This window comes from Triticum dicoccoides, chromosome 1A (assembly GCF_002162155.2).
Source record: "Triticum dicoccoides isolate Atlit2015 ecotype Zavitan chromosome 1A, WEW_v2.0, whole genome shotgun sequence".
NCBI classification, from domain to species: Eukaryota; Viridiplantae; Streptophyta; class Magnoliopsida; order Poales; family Poaceae; genus Triticum; species Triticum dicoccoides.
The window spans coordinates 333,531,399-333,554,999 of NC_041380.1; the positions used below are offsets into that span (position 1 = coordinate 333,531,399).

The window sequence follows — 23,601 nt, forward strand, 5'->3', positions numbered from 1 at the left end:
TGTTCGCTTGCGTCTATTATTTGACGCGAAGGTCTCAAAGACTGTTAACACCGTATTGTTGTCCACGGGATGGTGCTCTGTGGTATTTGGGAGGAGTAGATCCTCACCACTTTTGGCCACCTACCGGAGTATCCAACATGATCTAAGGCTGTGCGTTGGTATTGCATCCGCTGTACTATGAATTTTGCAGGGTCCGTTGAGCCATCCCTCCAGTACAGTTCCTTGCCCCATAGAGGGCTTTTGCTTTTTGGTAGTTAACCCAGGTGTATTGTGATAATGCACCCTTTTATTTTGGACTGGGTTTGTATTCAGGGTCGGATTATCCCAAAATTTTATTTCGGTTTTCCAGGCGCTTTCCATCGCACAGTACTTTCGTACTATGGACACCATTTGGCAAAGCGTGTAATTTTGCGGCGACTTATGGCGTTGAGGATTCCCTTGTCCGTGCAATTATTGCAGAAGAATGAAATTGCGTCTTCCTCGCGGCAGTCCTTTATTCTGTTCATGACCAGGAGGAATCTGGCCCAGTAATGGTGTACTGTTTCTTCGGGCTCTTGCCTAATTTGGGATAGATCGCTTATGTTTGGATGGGTGGGTGGAATTGAACCCGAATCCTCACCCAATCTGAGTCAGGGGCCAAGGAGTCTCAGAACTCGAAAGTTTGGATTCTTGGATGTTTTCCAATAAATCTAGCCCGCTGCCTGACTCTAGGTTCAGGTCTTGAGTGACGTCCTTCCCTCCGCGGGTATCCGGCTTGGAGGGATCGGGAATCCAGACATAGCTAGTCCTTAAGATAGATGAAGGGTTGCCGCATTGTTCCTCCACCACTGCAACGTGATGGGTGACCTGGGGAGAGTTGATCTCTCTTAGATCGGGTTTAGGCCCAATCTGATCATAGTCTATAGCGACTCCCAGGGCGGCGATGCGATCCAAGAGCTCGTTCAGGGAAGAGAGCTCCATTGGATCTAACTGCTCGGCGAGTTCTGAGTTGATGTGAAGATTACTTTCGATGACCCGAGAAGTCATCATCGGCGCGGCGGCCGAACAGGCGGTCATAAGAAAACCACCTAGCCGGAGAGTTTGGCCGATAGCCAAAGCTCCCTTAGCCACAGTGACGTCTTTAAAGACGGGATGAGACATCCTTCCTGGTGGCGACGGCACAGCGGAACTCTCAGTGAAAGCACCAATGTCGGTGTCAAAACCGGTGGATCTCGGGTAGGGGGTCCCGAACTATGCGTCTAGGCCGGATGGTAATAGGAGGCAGGGGACACAATGTTTTACCCAGGTTCGGGCCCTCTTGATGGAGGTAAAACCCTACGTCCTGCTTGATTAATATTGATGATATGGGTAGTACAAGAGTAGATCTACCTCGAGATCGGAGAGGCTAAACCCTAGAAGCTAGCCTATGGTATGATTGTATGTTGTGATTGTTGTCCTACAGACTAAAACCCTTCGGTTTATATAGACACCAAAGAGGGTTAGGGTTACACAAGGTTGGTTACAAAGGAGGAGATATCCATATCCGTATTGCCTAGCTTGCCTTCCACGCCAAGTAGAGTCCCATCTGGACACGAGACGAAGTCTTCAATCTTGTATCTTCATAGTCTAACAGTCCGGCCAAAGGATATAGTCCGGCTGTCCGGAGACCCCTTAATCCAGGACTCCCTCACATGGGTTAGTTGTTGAGCCCAAGAAAATGTTCCATTCTTTTCAGTAAGGTGTGTCCCGCTCATATCCAAGAGGAGATTATGCATACCCTGGATCTTAACTCGTCTACCTTTGAAGAGAAATACCTTGGTCTTCCTACCCCGGAAGGTCGGATGAAGGACTCTCACTTCCAACCAATAGTTGAAAGGTTCACTAATTAAGAGGCTTACGGACTGGGCAGAAAGATATATGTCCTATGGGGCAAAAGACATTTTGGTCAAATCAATTGCTCAAGCCCTTCCTACGCACACCATGAGTATCTTCAAAATGAGTGCCGGCTTTTGTGATAATTATGATAAGTTGGTGAGGGACTTCTGGTGGGGGATGATAAGAACAAAAGAAGAGTTCATTGGATGTCCTAGGAGAAAATGACAAAATCGAAGTGCGAGGGGGGCTGGGGTTTCGCGATATGCATGTGTTCAATCAAGCTCTGCTCGCAAAGCAAGCTTGGAGACTGGTACAAAAACTAGATAGTTTGTGTGCTAGGGTTCTGAAAGCAAGATATTATCCAAAAGGTAACTTGTTGGACACGGTTTTCACTTCTGAAGCTTCACCTGTGTGGCGTGGGGTCGAATATGGGCTTGAGCTCCTTAAAAAGGGGGTGATTTGGAGAGTTGGAAATGGAAAGAGTATCCAAATGTGTCGTGACAACTGGGTTCCTTTACAGTCTGGCCTTTCTATACAATACATGAAAAACAAAAGCCGATTAAGGTGGGTGATACTTCTTCCTCATTCAAATGAGTCGAACAAACAACTAATTGAAAATTTGTCCTACAATTTTGATGCCGAAGAAATATGTAAGATCAAACTTCCCCAAACCCTTTTGGATGATACTTTGGCTTGGAATTATGAAAAGAACGGTGCATTCACGGTTAAGAGTGCATATCAGCTTGGCGTTTCGTTGCAAGGCGGTCAAAGGGAGGGTTCTTCGACAAACCCAAATAAAGGTAGGGAGTACTTATGGAATCTGTTCTGGAAAGCAAATGTACCACACAAGATTCGTATCTTCACCTAGAGGGTTGCCACTGACTCACTTCCTACAAAGGAAAACAAGCATAAGAGGACGCTTGAACTGGATGGTACATGCAATATTTGTGGAACAGCTATTGAAAATGCTCATCATGCTACTGTAACCTGCATAAAACAGAGAGCTCTTTGGGAGGAAATGTGCAAAATTTGAAAACTACCTGAAGGTAAATCTCTCTTGATTTTCTCCCCCGATTGGCCCTTGCAAAACTTGTGCTTATGCATAGGCGAGATGAGGGAAAAGTTCATGCTTGTTTTGTGGAGGGCATGGCACCTAAGAGAGGACGTCATTCATAACAAAGGTAAGGCTACTATTCGGGATTCAGTGTGTTTTTGACAAACTATTGGGAGTGTTTATCCGCCCCAAACCCGATTGCAAATGATGCCAAAGGGAAGCAGAAAATACATGAAACTCAAGTGCAGCGTACTAGTCATCCTCGCCATGCTATTAGATGTGCAAAACCTTCTGGAAATCACATAAAAATCAACATCGATGCTTCTTTTATACGAGCATCAGGATTAGCCGCGCTGGGAGCTATTGGCAGAGACAGCTCCGGTACGGTGGTCTTCTCAGCGGGCTGCTGCTTTCATGGATGCACTGAAGCTGAGGAAGCTGAAGCTCAGGCCTTGTTGTTTGGCCTTACCCAGGCACACATATTAGCTTTGAATCATGTGAATTTGGAAACAGATTGCTCAGCTGTAGTAATTGTTGTGAATGATTCCAACACTAGTATAGCTGTTTGTGGGCTTGTTTATGAGAAGGTGAAGGAAATGCCTAGAGAGTTTGGATCATGCACTATATCCAAAATTTACATAGAATGCAATGTGGCCGCGCATGAGCTAGCTGCCTTTGCTAGATTGAATGGTGATTTTTTGTATTCTAGCTGATGTGCCACAGGGTTTGATGCATGTAATTGACTCTGAATGTAACCCTGGGTAAGTGATTAATGAGATTTCCTTTCCCCTAAAAAAAGAATGATCCCATTTTTAAAACCTGTTTAAACCCGTTGTTATGAGAAAAAAAATCCCTCATTCAATAATCAATATAATAATAATAATAATAACATAAATACCCTAAAAACATAAATACAACCCCTCACTCCACGAGCTATAGTTGAGAAACCAAGGACGTGTTTGGTTACATTGCCGATTCAGCCTGGCCCGGCGAGCTTGGCTTTATTGAGTCGGTTTGAGGGGATGCATGCCAAAAAAACCAGATGCACATAGTTTGGTTGCCTGCATGCCCCTAGTTGCATGAGACAACCATTTTTATCCAGCGTTTGGTCGCCCGCATTGTATTAGGTACACATATGACATGGTGTTTGATTGCAACATGCATAAGGTGTTGTCACCACTTCTAACTAGTGGTGACCTTAACACACACAATCTGAACATAGTGCCAGCTAGTTAAACAAATGACAGTTCATCCTAACTACAATCGAATGACAGATCAAATTATTAAGAGCCATTGGCTAAATAGGGGATAGTTTATCGGTGTTGTTGCTTCATCTTCCTCTTCTGCTTCTGCTGCTGCTTCTTCTTCCTCTTCTTCCGTGCTTCTGCTATTGCTGTTTCTTCTTCCTCTTCTTCAAATCCTGCACTGACCTCTATTAAGCCACATTGCCTCTGCCCACTCCAACTTTTTGTTCTTCCAAGCGTCATTGTCAAATGCCTCCACACCATGGCCAGAGTTAACAACATCGTCAGGCTCTACCTCTTCCTTCTCAGGCACATGTTCATCAAAGCCCCACTGGAGGATCCAGTTATGCAGAATGCAACAAGCAAGAACTAGCTCAATTTGAGTGGAGTATGGATGGAATGACTTCTGATCCAGGATCTTAAACCTATTCTTCAGAGCTCCAAATGCCCTCTCAATAGTTACTCTAAGGCTGGAGTGTCTGAGATTAAACAGCTCCCGTGCAGTCCTAGGAAAGTTCCTACCAGAGAACTCGTTGAGATGGTACCTTGTTTTCCTGAAGAGTGGAAGAATACTCGGCCGACATACATAGCCAGCATCTCCAAGGTAGAACTTGTCATCAGGGATGTTGATCCCATCAGGTCGACTCATGCTGTCAGTGAGAATGTTTGCATCATGCGCTGACCCCTCCCAACCAGTCAGCACATATGTGAACTTCATATCAAAGTCAACAGCAGCAAGCACATTCTGGCTTGTGTAGTGCTTCCTCCCCCTGTATGCTGCAGACTGTGACCTAGGAATTCTGGTAGTGACATGAGTACCATCTATTGCCCCAATGCAGTCCTGAAAATGGCATCACTAGCCTGTGTTAGTGCTGAACTTGAACAATACAAGCATATCAAGCCATGAAAAGTGTATATTGTCAATGCTCACCTTGAAGTATGGATACCATATTGGGCTTCCGCGAATCTTGAGTGGAGTCTGGCCAGATGGTCTCCTGATCATCTCTCATCTAAGCTCCCCAACATCAAAAATCACCTGCTTGAAGTAACTAGAGATGGTCTCCATTAATCTCCTGAACGTGTTGTGAATGACCTTGAACCTCTGGTTATGGCCAACAACATGGAGGAACATGGCCACTTACTCTTCTACACTGGTGTTGATACTATCTTGTAACAGGCCCCTGCTCCTGAAGGTCTCGACAAGCCTAGCAAATGGTGTTCTTTTCATTCTAAGCATCCACAGAGCCTCGACGTCATTGCAGTTGTAGATGTAGTTCAGATTTTGGATCCTCTCATGTTCCCGGGGAAACAATGGACCATAGCAGATCAACGGTCTCCCAACACGACGAACAGCTCTCTGGTGCATGAACATGACCCATGCCTGAATCACACTAATCAGTGTTGCTGCCTGGTGAAAGGATTGATATGGTTGACTAGAGGGGGGTGAATAGGCAACTAACAATTTTTTAGCTTTTCTTTAGCAATTTAAACTTTGCATCAAAGTAGGTTGTCTAGATATGCAACTAGATGAGCAACTTATATGATGCAACACGAATAGGAACACAAGCAAGCAAGATATATGAAACAAATAAGCTACACAAGTAAAGGCATGAGATAACCAAGAGTGGAGACGGTGGAGACGAGGATGTGTTGCCGAAGTTCCTTCCCTTTGAGAGGAAGTACGTCTCCATTGGAGCGGTGTGGAGGCACAATGCTCCCCAAGAAGCCACTAGGGCCACCGTAATCTCCTCACGCCCTCACACAATGCGAGATGTCGTGATTCCACTATTGGTGCCCTTGGAGGCGGCGACCGAACCTTTACAAACGAGGTTGGGGCAATCTCCACAACTCAATTGGAGGCTCCCAACGACACCACGAAGCTTCACCACAATGGACTATGGCTTCGCGGTGACCTCAACCGTCTAGGATGCTCAAACACCCAAGAGTAACAAGATCCGCAAGGGATTAGTAGGGGGGAATCAAATATCTCTTGGTGGAAGTGTAGATCGGGGCCTTCTCAACCACTCCCGAGCAAATCAACAAGTTTGGTTGGCTAGGGAGTGAGATCGGGCGAAAATGGAGCTTGGAGCAATAATGGAGCTTTAATGGTGGAAGAGGTAAGTCAACGGGGAAGAAGGAGACCCCTTATATAGTGAGGAAAAGATCCAACCGTTACCCACCAACCAGCCCGCGGCCAGCGGTACTACCGCAAGGCCACGCGGTACTACTGCTTGCAACCAAGCGGTACTACCGCACGGCTGTGCGGTACTACCGTACCGACCCACGGTACTGCCGCGACCCCAGCACAGAAACAGACGCACAGAAGCTGGGGGCGGTACTTCCGCACGCGTGGTACTACTGCGCCCCCCATGCGGTACTACCGCAAGGCAAAATTCCCAGCCAGGGGGAAGGGAAACTTCCGTGCCTACTTCCGCAAAAAACAGAAGTAGCAAAAACCCGACACAGTAGTACTGCCGAGGGGCGGTACTACTGCCTGACCGCATAGCGCGGTACTACCGCACGGCGAAAGTGGTACTACCGCGGCAGGTGCGGATGTAAAAAATTACATCCGCTCCTACTACCGCAAAGGGGCGACACTAGCCTGGTGGGCAGTGGTAGTGCGGCTCCAGGGGAGCGGTACTACCGCGCCACCGCGCGGTACTACCGTGGATGCCTACGGTACTACCGTTGATCCAGGAGCAGTACTACCGCAACCACAACAGCAGCCAGTCATAGGAGGCAGGAAAACGGAGGAAGCTCCAAGGAAGAAGGAGGGGATAAAAGGAGACGTGTACGTGATGATTCCACCCAAACCTTTCCAACGCGGACCCCCTCTTAATAGTACGGCTTTCCTACGACTCAAATCCACCAAAAAGAAACGTAGAAAAGACGTCGTCTTCGTCAGTCTTTGAGGGGCACCCAATCGTCTTGTGCCTAGCAAAGAAGTGTCTGGAATACTCATGGCACATGATTAGTCCGCAAATGCGTTGTCATCAATCACCAAAACACTTAGGGATAAATATGTCCTTACAATCTCCCCCTTTTTGGTGGATTGATGACAAAACGGGATTTGCACAAAGAAAATACTATTAAGTAAATGCAAACCCCTCCTCTCTATAATATAGACGGGCTACCCCTAAATGTGTGCCACCTAGATGAGCACGAATACTAGGAACAGAGCTCCCCCTATATTATAGAGACAAGGCATATCTATCACTAGACAAGATAGTACAAATATAAGATAACTAAGATAGATAGAGTGCATATGTCTTACACCATATGGAGGATAGGTCTCGAAGGCACAAACCAAACAAAAGCAAACGAGGTCCAAACGACAAAGCAAACAAACACACCAAGCACGACACAACGCAAATCCCTACACTCTCTCCCCCTTTGGCATCGAGACGCCAAAAGGGCAGAGAGGACACCTACACACATGAGGTGGCTCAGGCAGAGAAGTCGTCCCACTGCTCCTCGTGCTCCTCGTCAGACTCAGTGGCGAGGATAGTCTCCTCGAGGTCATCCTCTAAACTGGTCCACTTGTAGCCCTGCTTTGACATCCAGGCAGCCTCAGGTGTGATGACGTCCTTAGACCCGCCAGACACATCCTCTCCAAAGAGCCTCATCACCTTCTTGTCACGGCGGCGACTCTCCTTGTCATCCACGTGAGCCCTGTACTGTCCCTTCGCCTGCATGCAAAAGAGAGTCTTCATCTTGTCCTTCAGCTTCTTGGCCCATGACGGCTCAGAGGAAGAAGTGGTGGACCTAGCAGCACGGTCCTCAGCAACAGTCTCAGCAGCAGCCTCCCCCTCACCAGCAGCCCTCCTAGCAGAAGATGCCTCAGCACGGGTAGTGGTGTTGGCCAAGTTGGGCTTGACGCGGAGGCTGATGGACTCATGGCGAATCCAGTCTGGAGCAAGGAACTCATCACCTGGATACGTCTTCTCCCAAGTGGTGGAGAGCAGCGGAAACAGGTACGGTCCATAGATAGGTACCTTGCGAGTGAATACCGCAAACCGAAGCTCACACCACATGATGTGTGAGACATCAAGTGGCTGAGTCTGAGAAGAACATGCCTCTGCACACAAGAGCAACATGTCCACTAGATATGCATGTACCTTGTCCTTGTCGCCAATGCGTGGGAACAGAGTGTTGTGGAAGATGCGATGCATGATATCCAGAAAGGAGTTTAACACCCAAGATGACTTGCCATTGGGGAGTGCCTTCTCAACAAGGAAGGGTTGAAGCTGGTTCTTGTTGGCAGACTCAGAGTTGGCATGGGGGCGAATGCCAACAGGGGTGTGAAGCCCGTCATCAGGAATGTGCAGCAGATCCATGAACTCTTTCCATGTAGCAGACAGCTGATGGCCATTGGTCATCCAGGTCATCCTCCGCTCCTCCCCGGGATGAAAGTACACTAAGGCAAAGAACTGACAGATGAGCTGTGAAAAGAGATCACCGACTCAATAGCAAACTGCTCCACCAAGTCCAGAGCCTCTCCAAAATAGTCACGAAACTTGTCCTTCCACAGGTGATGCATGTCTATCCACTTGACATCCACGAAGGTATTCTGCTTGTTCTTGATCACATCCAGATAGATGAGAGCCTGTTGCTTGGTCCAGAACAGCTCGTTGCCTCTGAGGATAGCCCGGGGATTTACATAGGGATTGATCTTCCGACGCTCGACATACTCAGTGATTGAAATCTCGTCCATGCCCTTAGCAGGTTCCTTTTGCTTGCTGGCAGTGGTCTTGACATTGCGCTTGGGGGCATTGGAGCCCTCTAGGGCTTCATCTTGGGGGTTGCGCAGACGCTTGGATCCAGTGTCACGACTGGGATTGGAACGGCGAGAGCCACCACCTGAGACACAGAACGCAAAAAAAACACCCACAACAGCCAAGAGAGATTAATGCAAAGACCACAACAACGTAAGTGAAACAAGCAGAAAGCACACATGATAAATGCCTAGAGAGAGATTTGATCCCTACGGTAGTACTGCCAAGTACTGCGGAGCTAAGATAGTAGTACGGCTCTTAGACGCGGTAGTACCGTGCAAGATCACGGTAGTACCGGGTGTAGGAGCGGTAGTACGACCTTAGCGCCGCGGCCGGTGCAGTAGTACCGCGTCTGCAGAGCAGTAGTACTGCGCTGTACAGTAGTACCGCACCTGACGGGTGGTAGTACCGCAAGAGCGGTAGTACCGCACATTAGGCACGGTAGTACCGCACCGCGTCAGATCTGAACGGGTTCAAATATGAAAAAGCCCACGAAACCACGGCGGTACTATGGTTGGACAAAGCTACCACAAGACATCATATCAAGTATGTTTCCTACGCATCACGACTCTCCTACATCCTACTCTTGCACAGGTTTGGCCTAAAATCTCAAGAACGACAAGTTTCTCCCCAAAAACCTAGAAGCAAGAGAACAACCAAGAAAAGGAGGGATTTGGGGAAAAACCTTGGTCCATGGCAAGAGGAAGTGGTGGGGAACGATCCCACCGGTCGGAATCCGAGGAGAGTGGCCGGAGATGGAGATCCGGCGAGGGCCTCCGGCGCCGTTCTTGAGAGAGAGACGTGGGGAGAGAGACAAATGAATGGGTATGGGGAGTTGGAACTCCCCTGCCCGAGTCATAACCCCCACGCGCCCTTGACGGCACGGTAGTACCGTGCCCAGACATGGTAGTACCGCCCGGCGCGGTACTTCCGCAGTACCACACCAAAGCGGTAGTACCGTGCTGTGGCGCGGTAGTACCGTGCCTCCCAAAGCGGTAGTACCACGCCCAGACGCGGTAGTACCGTGGGCTCAAGAAGATGCACGTTTCGAGCGCACGAAAAACTGGATCTTTGCACAAACCACTCCGAGCCAACACGACACCACAAGACCACGCAACACACAAAACCAAAAAGACACCACCTCTCCAAAAGAGAGGGCGGTGGCCATAGCCACCTATGTTTGAGTCAATTGTTATGGCACCGCGAAGAATTATCCTTGGGTCCATGACCAAAACTCGTCTATGAAGCACAAGTACCGTCAAACATGGCTAATGTGAAAGACTTGATTGATTTATGCATAATGGGGGGAGGGAGAGTTCATTGAGAGAACATCACTCCCCCTATGTCCATGCCTACATCTAAATAGGACAACACGTTGAGTATGGTGGGGTGTGCAAGGGTTCAAGCAACATTGCTCGAATCGATGATATTTAGCTCATGCCTTAACTCGCGAAATCTTGGTTCATCCAAGGGCTTCGTGAAGATATCTGCAAGGTTATCATGATTGTTGACGTAGTTGAGCTTGATCTCTCCTCGCCTAATGTGATCCCGGATCTCAATATGCTTTGTCTTGAAGTGTTGCACCGGGTTGAGAGAGATCTTGATGGCACTTTCATTGTCACACCAAAGAGGCACTTTGTCACAAGTGACACCGTAATCCTTTAAAGTTTGCCTCATCCATAAGAGTTGTGCACAACAACTACCGGCCGCCACATACTCCGCTTTGGTGGACGAGAGAGATACACAACTTTGCTTTTTGGAAGACCAACTTACCAAAGAGCAACCAAGGAATTGGCACCCTCCGGAAGTGGACTTCCTATCCACTTTGTCTCCCGCCCAATCGGAATTCGAGTACCCTACAAGCTTGAAGTTTGATCCTCTTGGGTACCATAAGCCAAAGTTTGGGGTATGAGCCAAATATCGAAAGATTCGTTTGACCGCCACATAGTGACTTTCCTTAGGTGCGGCTTGAAACCGTGCACAAATTCCCACACTCAACATGATGTCTGGTCTAGATGCACAAAGGTAAATCAAGGATCCAATCATGGAACGATATACCTTTTGATCCACCACTTTACCATTGGGATCTAAGTCAAGTTGGCACTTGGTGGGCATTGGAGTGGAAGCCGGCTTGACGTCACTTAGCTTGAATCTCTTGAGTGTATTTGGATTGATTGATGAAGGTTCCTTCTCTTTTTTGCTTCACTTCAAACCCTAGAAAGAACTTCAACTCTCCCATGGAGGACATCTCGAACTTTAAGATCATGAGAGCGGCAAATTCCTCATTGAAAGCTTTGTTAGGAGAACCAAAGATAATATCATCAACATATAATTGGCACACAAACAACTCCCCTTTGACCTTCTTAGTAAAAAGAGTGGGGTCGATTAGCCCAACTTCAAAACCACGGTCTTGTAACAACTCAGTAAGGTGGTCATACCACGCACGTGGGGCTTGTTTAAGGCCATAGAGTGCCTTATCGAGTTGATACACATGATCGGGAAAGTAGGGATCCTTGAACCCGGGGGGTTTCTTGACGTAAACCAATTCATTAATGGGACCATTAAGAAAAGCACTCTTCACATCCATTTGTTGTAACTTAAAGTTATGATGAGAAGCATATGCAATCAACATGCGAATGGATTCAAGACGAGCAACAGGAGCAAAGGTTTCACCGTAGTCGATACCCTTGACTTGGGAGTAGCCTTGTGCTACCAAACGAGCCTTGTTGCGAATGATGATCCCATGGGCATCTTGCTTGTTCTTAAATATCCACTTGGTTCCTATGACATTGTGATTCCCGGTCGGTCTTGGCACCAATCTCCACACTTTGTTGCGCTCGAAGTTGTTGAGTTCTTCATGCATGGCATTGAGCCAATCCGGATCTTCTAGCGCCTCATAGACCTTGTGGGGTTCCACACAAGAGACAAACGCGTGATGCTCACAATAATTTGCTAATTGTCTACGAGTGCTTACCCCCTTTCTTAAGCTTCCAAGCACATTCGTCATGAGATGATCCTTGGTGGAGAGCTTGGAAGCAACCTTGGCGGCACGACGCTCTAATTCCTCCTTGGTGGTGAGTTGAGGAGTGGTTACTTGATCATCTTGAGCGCCGTTATGAACTTGTTCTTGATCTTGAACTTGCTCGGGGGAGAGAACTTGACCTTGGGCATCACTTGGTGTGTCCACACCGTCTTGAGTATGATCATGCCCTTGGTCTTGTTCATGAGGTTGAGGGCCTTCACTTTGTTCTTCGGAAGCGTGTGGGCCTTGGGTTGGTGATGGCTCCACTTGAGTGGAGCATTGTCCTTCTCCTTCGGCCACAAGGGGTTCCTCAATGGGTAGGATAAAACCAACACCCATTCTTCTTATGGCTTGAGGAGGAATTTCATCACCTACATCACAAGTGCCACTTTGCTCCACTTGGGAGCCGTTATTCTCATCAAACTCCACGTTACACGTCTCCTCAATAAGTCCCGTGGATTTATTGAGGACACGGTAAGCATGAGAGTTTGTAGCATAACCAACAAATATGCCCTCATAAGCTCTAGCCTCAAATTTAGACAACCGAACACCTTTCTTGAGAATGAAACACTTACACCCGAATACCCGGAAGTACTTGAGGTTGGGCTTGTTACCGGTGAGTATCTCATATGGAGTCTTGTTCAAGCCCTTGCGGAGGTAGAGCCGATTTGATGCATGACACGCGGTGTTGATGGCTTCGGCCCAAAAGTTGTACGGTGACTTGAACTCCGCCATCATGGTCCTTGCCGCATCCATCAACGTCCGGTTCTTCCTCTCTGCAACACCGTTTTGTTGAGGGGTGTAGGGTGCGGAATATTGATGCTTGATTCCCTCGTCACTAAGAAACTCATCCAAGGTGTAGTTCTTGAACTCGGTGCCATTGTCACTTCTTATTGTCAAGATCTTTGCATTGTGTTGACGTTGTGCTTCATTTGCAAAGTCAATGATGGTTTGTTGGGTCTCGCTCTTCCTCTTGAAGAAATACACCCACGTGTACCTTGAGTAGTCATCCACAATCACCAAGCAATACTTCCTACCTCCAAGACTATCGAAGGATGGAGGCCCAAAGAGATCCATGTGAAGGAGCTCCAAAGGCCTCTTTGAATAAATGATAGTTGTGGGAGGGTGAGCCTTCTCATGTAGCTTTCCTTCGATACAGGCACTGCAAGCACGATCTTTAGCAAAACTAACATTTGTTAGTCCACGGACATGGTCCCCCTTGAGGAGACTTTGCAAAGATCTCATATTGACATGGGCTAAACGGTGGTGCCAAAGCCATCCCACATCAACTTTATCCATTAGGCATGTCGCGGTCTTAGTGGGTCGCTCCGAAAAGTTAATCACATATAGACCGTTCTCGACATGCCCAACAAAAGCTACTTTAAGAGTCTTGCTCCACAAGAGGGCCACGGTATCGGTATCAAAGAAAGTGGCAAAGCCCATGATAGCAAGTTGACGAACGGAAAGTAAATTGTATGCAAGGGACTCAACAAGCATGACCTTCTCGATCGTGAGATCATGAGAGATGACCACCTTGCCAAGTCCCAATACCTTAGAAGATGAGGCGTCACCCCACTCGTCATTGGTGGGCATAGATGGAACCTTGTGCACGTCCACCACCAAGTCCTTGCTTCCGGTCATATGATTTGTAGCTCCGCTATCAAGCAACCATGATCCCCCACCGGAAGCAAACACCTACAAGAGATCAATGCTTGGTTTTAGGTACCCATTTTGTAATGGGTCCTTTGATGTTAGTAACAAGGGTTTTTGGAACCCAAATAGACCATTCAATGTATTCATGAAGAGAACCAACAAATTTGGCATAAATATGCCCATCACTAGCACGGCATAACACATAAGAAGGGTTAAAATCGCCGGCTTTGTTGAGAGGGGTGGCATTGCCCTTCTTGACATTCTTCTTCTTCTTCTCCTCGGGGGCACTCTCTCCCTCCCTCACAAAGGTTTGCATGAGGGGAGGAGGTCGTTTGGTCTTGTCATTCTTCTTCTTGTTCTTGGAGTCGGGCACGTACCCAACCCCTTCCTTGGCCACACCTCCCTTTTGGTTGATCAAGAGATCGTTGAGGTTCTTCTTGCCTTATATGCAAGTCGCAAGACCTCTCTCAAGTTGCTCCTTCAACTTCGCATTTTCCTCAACAAGATGTATATGCTCACAACACGGGTTAGTAGCATTTGCATTATCAATTAAAACCATATGAGAAAAAGTTGCTTTCTCCTTAGTTAGCTTCACTTGGAGTTGATCATGAGACTCCTTGAGACTAGCATGAATACCCTTCAAGGCCTTGTGGGCCTTGTCAAGTATATGAAACTCCTCTTTGAGTCTAGCAAGATCAACCCCGAGTTTGGCCTTCTTGGAATTTAGCACACGAGAAACAATGAGGACATGATCATAATCTTTCTTTAACTTAGCATGATCAATGTTGTGTGACTCCTCAAGAGCCAAACGAAGACCACGCTCTTCCTCAAGAGCATTGGAAAGATCCGAAATCTCATCGCATAGTCACGACTATGCCCTTCCATCTTAGAGATGGTGTCTTCGTGAGCCTCGATCATGTCATTGGCTTCACCAAGTTGTTCCAAGAGAGCAACAAAGTGCTTCTTGGATTTTCCCTTGAGTTTGCCCATAAAGGCCTCAAACTCGTTAGCCTCCACATTAGCTCCCTCAAGTTCATTAATGCTATCCGTCGGGGAAGGATGATTAATGATGGCAATTTTGATGTTGGAGGTTACCTTGTTGGTGGCTTTAGCCATGAGGCACTTGGCGGTGATGCTCTCATTGGGTGAGTCGAAGAGAGACACCCGTGACATTGTTGCAATGGCAACGGAGGCCATGGCAACCGACTCACCATCTTCATCATCGTCATCATCCTCATTGTACTCTTCTTGCACAACCAAAGCCTTGGGAGGAGTCTTCTTGGTGAAGTTGTTCTTGTTGGGGAACGACTTGGCCTTGTCCTTTCGGATGAGCTTGCCACCATTGTCTTCCCTCTTCTCATATGGGCATTCTGCAACGAAATGACTCACGTTGCCGCAATTGTAGCAAGTCCTTACACGTTGCTTGCCCCTTGTGCCACTCGAGTTGCTTTTGCTAAAGTTTGGCCTCGAGTTTTTCTTGCTCCAAAATTGCCTTGAAGCAAGTGCCATGTGTTCATGATATGCATACTTCATATCTTCGGGGTTGCTCTCCTTTTCTTCCTCTTCTTCTTCTTCCATGGTGAGCTTGGCCTTCAATGCTAGGTTAGGCTTCTTTGCCCGTTGAGAACGGAGCACCGCATTATCGGTGGTCTTGTCCAAAATGTTCATGGCCACAAACTCATCCAACACTTCGCTTGAGGTCAAAGTGTGGAAGTCCGGTCTTTGACGAATGACGGAGGACATGGCCTTGTGATAGGGCATCATTGCCTTGAGGAATTTGCGCTTGATCCAATTGTCATCCGTGTCCTTGCTCCCGTGATCTCGTAGTGAGACCGCGAGTTTGGTTACTCTCCGATAAAGCTCACGAGGTTCTTCATCTTCTTTCATTGCAAACTCATCGGCCTCATCTTGTACCACTTCATAATTGGAGCGTTGAATGCTTGCACTTCCCCGGTAGAGAGAGACAACACAACGCCATGCATCTTTGGCCAAGGCAAAGGGACGAAGATGAGGTAGGTCTTCGGGTGGAATTGCATCTTGAATGATGAAGAGAGCATTCTCATTGAATTGATTATCTGCGGCTTCTCGAGGAGTGAAGTTGCTTGGATCATGCGGATAAAAACCTTCTTCAATGATTCTCCAAAGGTTAGTGTTCACATGATTTAAATGGCGTTTAAAGCGATAAACCCAAGAATCAAAGTCCTCATTTTTCACAATCTTAGGAGGAGGACCGGCATGATTCAAATGAGTGGAAGAAATCGGTCCACCATAAACAAGTGGTGGTTCCACATGGGCAAAGATGCCGGTGCCATTCTTACCACTAGAAGAAGGAGCCATTTCACTACTAGCTTCCCCCTTGTCGGGGATAACATCCATCACCTTGTTGGCGGGATCACCCACTTTCAACGGTGTGGTGGATAGTTTAAGCCCCTCAAGAAATTTAGTAAACATGCTCTCAACTTCGGTCGTCATGGAGGTTTTCAATGTCTCCAAGGCCACATTGAACTCCTCACGAGAGATCGAGGTTCCCCCATCGCCCGTAGACGAGATAGGATTCACACTGGAGTGTTCCTCTGCACCGTCTACGGTATCAACCATACTCTTTGGACGGTAAAGTCCTTAATAAAAAGACGAGGCTCTGATACCAATTGAAAAAATCGATATGGCTGACTAGAGGGGAGGGGAGGGTGAATAGGCAACTAACAATTTTTTAGCTTTTCTTTAGCAATTTAAACTTTGCATCAAAGTAGGTTGTATAGATATGCAACTAGATGAGCAACCTATATGATGCAACACGAATAGGAACACAAGCAAGCAAGATATATGAAACAAATAAGCTACACAAGTAAAGGCATGAGATAACCAAGAGTGGAGACGGTGGAGACGAGGATGTGTTGCCGAAGTTCCTTCCCTTTGAGAGGAAGTACGTCTCCGTTGGAGCGGTGTGGAGGCACAATGCTCCCCAAGAAGCCATTAGGGCCACCGTAATCTCCTCACGCCCTCACACAATGCGAGATGCCATGATTCCACTATTGGTGCCCTTGGAGGCGGCGACCGAACCTTTACAAACGAGGTTGGGGCAATCTCCACAACTCAATTGGAGGCTCCCAATGACACCACGAAGCTTCACCACAATGGACTATGGCTTTGCGGTGACCTCGACCGTCTAGGATGCTCAAACACCCAAGAGTAACAAGATCCGCAAGGGATTAGTAGGGGGAATCAAATATCTCTTGGTGGAAGTGTAGATCGGGGCCTTCTCAACCACTCCCGAGCAAATCAACAAGTTTGGTTGGCTAGGAAGTGAGATCGGGCGAAAATGGAGCTTGGAGCAATAATGGAGCTTTAATGGTGGAAGAGGTAAGTCAACGGGGAAGATGGAGACCCTCTTATATAGTGTGGAAAAGATCCAACCGTTACCCACCAACCAGCCCGCGGCCAGCGGTACTACCGCGCCTGGCCAGCGGTACTACCGCAAGGCTGCGCGGTACTACTGCTTGCAACCAAGCGGTACTACCGCACGGCTGTGCGGTACTACCGTACCGACCCACGGTACTGCCATGACCCCAGCACAGAAACATATGCACAGAAGTTGGGGGCGGTACTTCCGCACGCGCGGTACTACCGCGTCCCCCATGCGATACTACCGCAAGGCAAAAGTCCCAGCCAGGGGGAAGGGAAACTTCTGTGCCTACTTCCGCAAAAAAACGGAAGTAGCAAAAACCCGACACAGTAGTACTGCCGAGGGGCGGTACTACTGCCTGACCGCATAGCGCGGTACTACCGCATGGCGAAAGCGGTACTACCGCGGCAGGTGTGGATGTAAAAAATTACATCCGCTCCTACTACCGCAAAGGGGCGGCACTAGCCTGGTGGGCAGCGGTAGTGCGGCTCCAGGGGAGCGGTACTACTATGGGCACCAGCGGTACTACCGCGCCACCGCGCGGTACTACCGTGGATGCCTACAGTACTACCGTTGATCCAGGAGCAGTACGACCGCAACCACAACAGCAGCAGTCACAGGAGGCAGGAAAACGGAGGAAGCTCCAAGGAAGAAGGAGGGGATAAAAGGAGACGTGTACGTGATGATTCCACCCAAACCTTTCCAACGTGAACCCCCTCTTAATAGTACGGCTTTCCTACGACTCAAATCCACCAAAAAGAAACGTAGAAAAGACGCCGTCTTCGTCAGTCTTCGAGGGGCACCCAATCGTCTTGTGCCTAGCAAAGAAGTGTCTGGAATACTCATGGCACACGATTAGTCCGCAAATGTGTTGTCATCAATCACCAAAACACTTAGGGATAAATATGTCCTTACACCTGGATTATCAGCCTTATCCGTGCGTCCATAACCTAGTCGACATCGACGGTTCGTTCAGTGAGAAATCGATCCTACACCTAGCTTAAAGGCATAACCACTGAGCTAACAAGATGTGTATGGGCTCTCCAAAGCCCTGACCTTGTGGAAGCAGTCAACAATATCAGACAACCAGATGCTAAACGGTGGGTTTTTGAACTAATGGAAGTTCTTCCATCCCAAGAATTTAATCAGGTTCTGATCAGTTTATGGGCCATATGGCATTCCCGGCGAAAAGCGCTCCATGAAAGTATCTTTCAGAGCCCACAAGCAACCCATGGTTTCATTATGAAGTATTTGCATGGACTCGAAGAGTGCAAACTGAAGAAACCACCACCGGTGTATACTCCTATGGCTCCCCGACAAAAACGCAAGTGGATTGCACCGCCGAGCGGGCTGGCCAAGATCAGAGTTGATGGGGTTGTTGCCAGATCGGGTAATGAAGGAGCGTATAGTGCCATCTGCAGGAATTCAGAAGGCATCTTCATGGGTTCGTCGGCCATCAGGTGCCATGGAGTTACAGACCCGACAACTCTCGAAGCTCTTGCTTGCAGAGAGGCGCTTGCGCTGACTCAAGATCTTGCATTAACGCATATTGTCATAGCTTCTGATTGCCAGGGAGTGGTTCGAGACATTGGCCAGGGCTGTGAAGGGATGTATGCTAGCAGCGTGAAGGAAATTACGCCTACTTCGGCGCAATTTCAGCAATGTACCTTCATCTTTTTTTTGAGGGAAACAATGTACCTTCATCTTTGAGGGTCGTGAGACTAATCAAGAGGCTCATAGCCTCGCCAAACATGTTTTTGGACTCGGTTTAGGACGCCATGCGTGGCTCTTGGCCTCTTTTGGTTCATAGGATAGGATTATCGTAGGAATAGGATTTTTATAGGAAATGAGATGTCATGTATCTCAAATCCTATGAGTAGGAATAGTAAACGAGATGTCATTTGGTTGACACCAAAGGAATTTTTCCATTGAGTTTAGGCTCATTTTTATTTTCTTATGAAATGTGAAGGATAGGAAGCAATCCTATGTAGGAATATGAATCCATTCCTATAAACCAAAGGGCTTTAAAGGAAAAAATCTTATAAGAATCCTATCCTCTAGAATTCTTATGAAATTCCTCCAAACCAAAGAGGCCGTTGTATCCCTATGAACATTTTAGTTGAATAAAGCAAGTATGTTTGGACTAAAAAAAAAAACCTTCCTCCGATTCAGATCTCTCCTCCCATTCCACCGACCGGACCGGATCCCCCTCCGTCTCCATTCCTCCACACCAAACGCCTCTCCCGACCTCGGTGACGACCTCCTCGTCGTACAGGGGGCCAGCAGCGGCGGCGGAGGCCAATGGAGGCCATCCGGAAGCAGGCATCCAAGCTCCGAGAGCAGGTCGCCCGGCAGCAGCAGGTGAGCACCGCGGCACCGCCCGCTCAGGATTCGTGTCAGTTTGCCCCTTCGGATGTCGCACGAGGACCCCCTCGAGATCTCGTCTTCTGCCGCTAGGTCCTGAACGGCCGCTCCCGTGTCTGTCGCAGGCCGTGCTGAAGCAGTTCGGGGGCGGGTACGCAGACAGCGTGTTCGCGGACGAGGGCGAGGCGCAGCAGCACTCGAAGCTCGAGAAGCTCTACATCTCCACGCGCGCCGCCAAGGTAAGACCAACAACAACTGTTTCCTCCCAGTTCGTAATGCTTCGCCCCTCCTATTTTTTGCTTACGGTTTGGTCATTTTTTCACTTACATTGCAGCACTTCCAAAGGGATATAGTTCGTGGGGTCGAGGGCTACATCGTCACAGGCTCGAAGCAAGTCGAACTAGGTAATGTTCTTGCTGCAGTGCATGGTCGATTCTGAATTTGGCGCGTAATCCGAGTTATGGTTTCACAGGCAATAAGTTATGTGAGGATGGCAAGAAGTATGGTGTTGAGAATACCTGTACCAGTGGGAGTACATTGTCGAGGGCAGCGTTGAGTTTTGCGAAGGCGCGATCCCTGATGGAGAAGGAACGGGCAAACCTGCTGAAAGCGTTTGGCACCCAGGTACTGTCCCTTTTTGGTTTCAGCCCAGTAATAACCTATAAAAACATAGGGGAATTATGTACCTGCAATGTAAAGTTCGTTACTATGCGTTACATATTGGTTCTATTTTTATTTCAGTAGACACGACTAGTGGCAATTGCCAGCCGGCTGATGATCTGATTTTCGTCACCACTTGTCATCATTTCAGTGGTTATATTTAAGTTGTGTGGGAACAAAAACACTGTCATCTTCACTTTTTTTCCGTTACGTACTGTACTGATAGGGTAGTAATTAAGAAATATATGCTAGTGTAATTTGTCAGTGGCCTGGTGGCTGGCGCAGTGGTGAAATACTCCCCACTTGTGCCTAGAGGTCCTGGGTTCGACGCTGCCTCTCTTCATTGCACTGTGCAAGTGTAAGGCTCAATGTTCAGGATATCGGTAACTGGTACCATATTGTTCGGGTGCCGAGTAGGGATAAATGGGCGATTTTTCCAGTTAATTGGCCGATAAATCAGTCAATTGGCTATTCGGCGACTCACCGAGTAGCGATTAACTGACTGAGATGCTGATTAACTGGCCGATATATAATCGTTCTCCAGACCCCACCTGGTGTGGGAGCTTATAGCACTGGGTCTGTCCTAATTCCTAAATGGTGTCCCCCTAGCTTTTCTGTTGTTTATGAAACTGAGCTTCCCACCGAATATAGACCTCGAGCGGAGCTGTTAGTTTCAGAACCTTCCTCCCAACATCTTATTTTTCCTTCTAAAATAGGAAAATGCTAAATAGAAGATAGAAAAGTGGGAAAATAGAGTGGGACTATAGTTTTCTTTTTGACCTGTGTTCTATGTTGGTGATATTATGTCTTGATGCTTTTCTTTTTGTTCGTGGAAAATCTCACATCCGTAAAAACTGTTATTAAGACTTAATTATCCATTACCATGCGCAGGCTAATAAGAAATAACTACCTTATTCTGCTATGCATTTTACTACTCATAACATCCTTCCAACCTTGTTTGTTTATATTACCCAACCTGCATATTTGTGACTAATGATCAATATTTTCAGGTGGCAGAGCCACTGAGAGCCATGGTGATGGGAGCTCCTCTGGAAGATGCTCGTCACCTTGCCCAAAGATATGACAGAATGCGTCAAGAAGCTGAAGCACAGGTTACTTCACTATGAAATATCATATTCCGATATGCTTACATTTATCTCTTGTCTCCAATGGCTTTAGAAACATTCATTTCCAAGTTACTGTTGACAATTTGAAATATATATACAATAACATGACATAGAGAAATTATGCTATTACTCAGAAGATGTACCTTGTAAACCAGTAATATCTCAACATAATGTCAGATGATTTGAAATTTTCTTTGCTGAAAAAATGGCATATCTATTTCACTAAGTCCACAGTTGTTTTACGAGGAAAACAATGTGGAGCACTGCCCCATGCAAGTCACTGTTTTTATGTTTCATGTAAAGCAACAATAGAAGTCATTCAGCCATTTAAACAGATCAGCATCTCATGTTCTGTTTATTTTGTGCTAAAATCTGATATCTAAAAGTAGACCAGTTTACTTTCAGTTCACTTGCATTTCTTGGGTACATAAGGAGCAGACGAAATAGGTGAGATGCTTGACTTAATTGAGCGTTTGTGTAGGGAGTTGCAATTGTTCTCGCACATGATTTTTATTTATTTGATTTGCCATGCGAAGTTGCCGTGTAAATGAAAATACACATCAGTACACCACTTCCCCATAAATGGACTTTTGAGCTGTTTCTTGGCCATCTACGCTTCCTATTAGTTTCTTCCCACTATTCATTTGAACATCACTCTATCATGTTATACCACATTCTTTTTCTTGTTGCTACAAGAGACTTAGCGAGGTATCCATGGGTTGTGCAGGCCATTGAAGTTTCAAAGCGCCAAATGAAATTAAGAGAGACATCTGGAAATGGTGATATGATTTCAAGGTTAGAGGCTGCTGAGTCGAAGCTGCAAGAGTTAAAATCAAATATGGGGACTCTAGGCAAAGAAGCTGTTGCAGCAATGACTGCTGTTGAAGCCCAACAACAAAGGCTGACATTACAACGACTTATCGCGATGGTATATTTAATCTTTGTTTGGTTGAATCATTTGATCATTTCCCCGTTTACCGTAAGCTCTACTATTGCTTCAAATGACACTTGATGGCTTGACCGAAGGTTGAATCTGAGAGAAGTTACCACCAAAGGGTCCTTCAGATTCTAGATCAACTTGAAAGAGAGGTACTGATTCTTTGTATAGGCGTTCTAATCACACCTACATAACAAACAAACTTGTACATCGTCAAGAAAGATATTTGTTTTGTTATCATGATTCAGAACTATTTATTTGCAGATGGTATCTGAGCGACAAAGAATTGAAGGAGCACCTCCTCCTGTCATTGAGAATTCTATGCCGCCGCCACCCGCATATGAAGAAGTTAACGGCATATTCATGAGGACTCCAACAGTTGCAGAATTGGTGGAGACAGTGGAGCACTTCCTGGCTGAGGTAACCAATTATTACTTTCATCATAATGCAACTAGCCTACGAATACTAATTTGTTTTATCTGTTGGGATTTTCTTTTTAATTGCTATACATGCCCATTTTTTTGTCAGGCGATCCAGTCATACCGAGCTGAGAGTGAAACTGAGCTCAATCTGTCAACTGGCGACTACGTAGTTGTTCGGAAGGTGCTTCCTTCTCTAAACCTTTAACATGTTTCTAATATTAATCCCATGTGCAACCCTCTGCTACCAGGCCCTTCGCTGGTGGCAGCAACTCTGCTGCCAGCAGCTCGAATGCTTGCCACTTGCTGAATTTTCTTAGTGCCTCGTCCTTGTTGCAGTCAAATTCAACTATTCTAAGCTTGTGCTGATACCCTCCTTAATCAGGTGTCAAACAATGGGTGGGCTGAAGGTGAGTGCAGGGGGAAAGCTGGCTGGTTCCCTTCCGAGTTCATCGAAAAACGGGACCGTGTACTGGCGAGCAAAGTCGCCCAGGTCTTCTAGAAGTTCATCGAGCCATACATGTCCCTGGCGTTGTACAATGTGCATTATGATGTTGTTTCGTCTCCAAAGACGTTGATCGGTGAAGACCTCGTGGAAATTCCTTTTGTTATATATATGTTCTTTTTTTTTGCGGGGAGCTATATATGTTCTTTTTGTCAAGACGTGTGCCTGTTGGATGCCTTGTTGGTGCCTCATGGCTAGCTGTGTGCACTGTTGTTCATCTTCATCCTCCCCTCAAATATGACACTGGCTTGACCATTTTTTCCAGATTTTTTTTGCGGGAACCCAAAGTATATATATATGTCAAGGAGGAATCCATCAATGTTTCAAAGCACCAAAGGCTTTTTATAAACAATCAGAAAACCCAGACCATTATCGATCTGGAGATTCTTTTCCAAATCCAATGGGAATTATCGAAATAGGCTTTCACCCTGCTTTTTTATAGATAAATAACTGAATCCAACGGGAATCTAACAGTTCCGTATGAAATTCTCTAGAAATTCGCTGTGTATCTCAGATCGTAGTGTTTGTATGGCAACCTAGAACTGTTAGCCTGTTGACAACAAACAGCGGGAAATGAGTGTAGT

The 23,601-nt window shown here is 46.9% G+C and overlaps 1 protein-coding gene across 1 annotated transcript; it reads left to right on the forward strand.

Annotated features, from left to right (window-relative positions):
• Nucleotides 1-19,174: 19,174 nt before the first annotated feature.
• Nucleotides 19,175-23,328, forward strand: LOC119271448 (SH3 domain-containing protein 2-like). Its single transcript, XM_037553283.1, has 10 exons — nt 19,175-19,366; nt 19,495-19,608; nt 19,704-19,773; nt 19,842-19,993; nt 21,040-21,141; nt 21,884-22,084; nt 22,183-22,245; nt 22,358-22,513; nt 22,622-22,696; nt 22,898-23,328. Exons 1-10 carry the CDS (start codon nt 19,307-19,309, stop codon nt 23,012-23,014), a joined length of 1,110 nt encoding a protein of 369 aa, XP_037409180.1. The 5' UTR covers nt 19,175-19,306; the 3' UTR covers nt 23,015-23,328.
• The last annotated feature ends 273 nt before the right edge of the window (nt 23,329-23,601 follow it).

What these genes read in the sequence shown, in the direction of transcription:
- LOC119271448 (XM_037553283.1), top strand. Translation starts at nt 19,307, where the DNA reads ATGGAGGCCATCCGGAAGCAGGCATCCAAGCTCCGAGAGCAGGTCGCC. An exon ending in TGAAAGCGTTTGGCACCCAG is followed by an intron (nt 19,994 to 21,039) that starts GTACTGTCCCTT and finishes CAATATTTTCAG; the next exon opens with GTGGCAGAGCCACTGAGAGC. An exon ending in ACTACGTAGTTGTTCGGAAG is followed by an intron (nt 22,697 to 22,897) that starts GTGCTTCCTTCT and finishes CTCCTTAATCAG; the next exon opens with GTGTCAAACAATGGGTGGGC.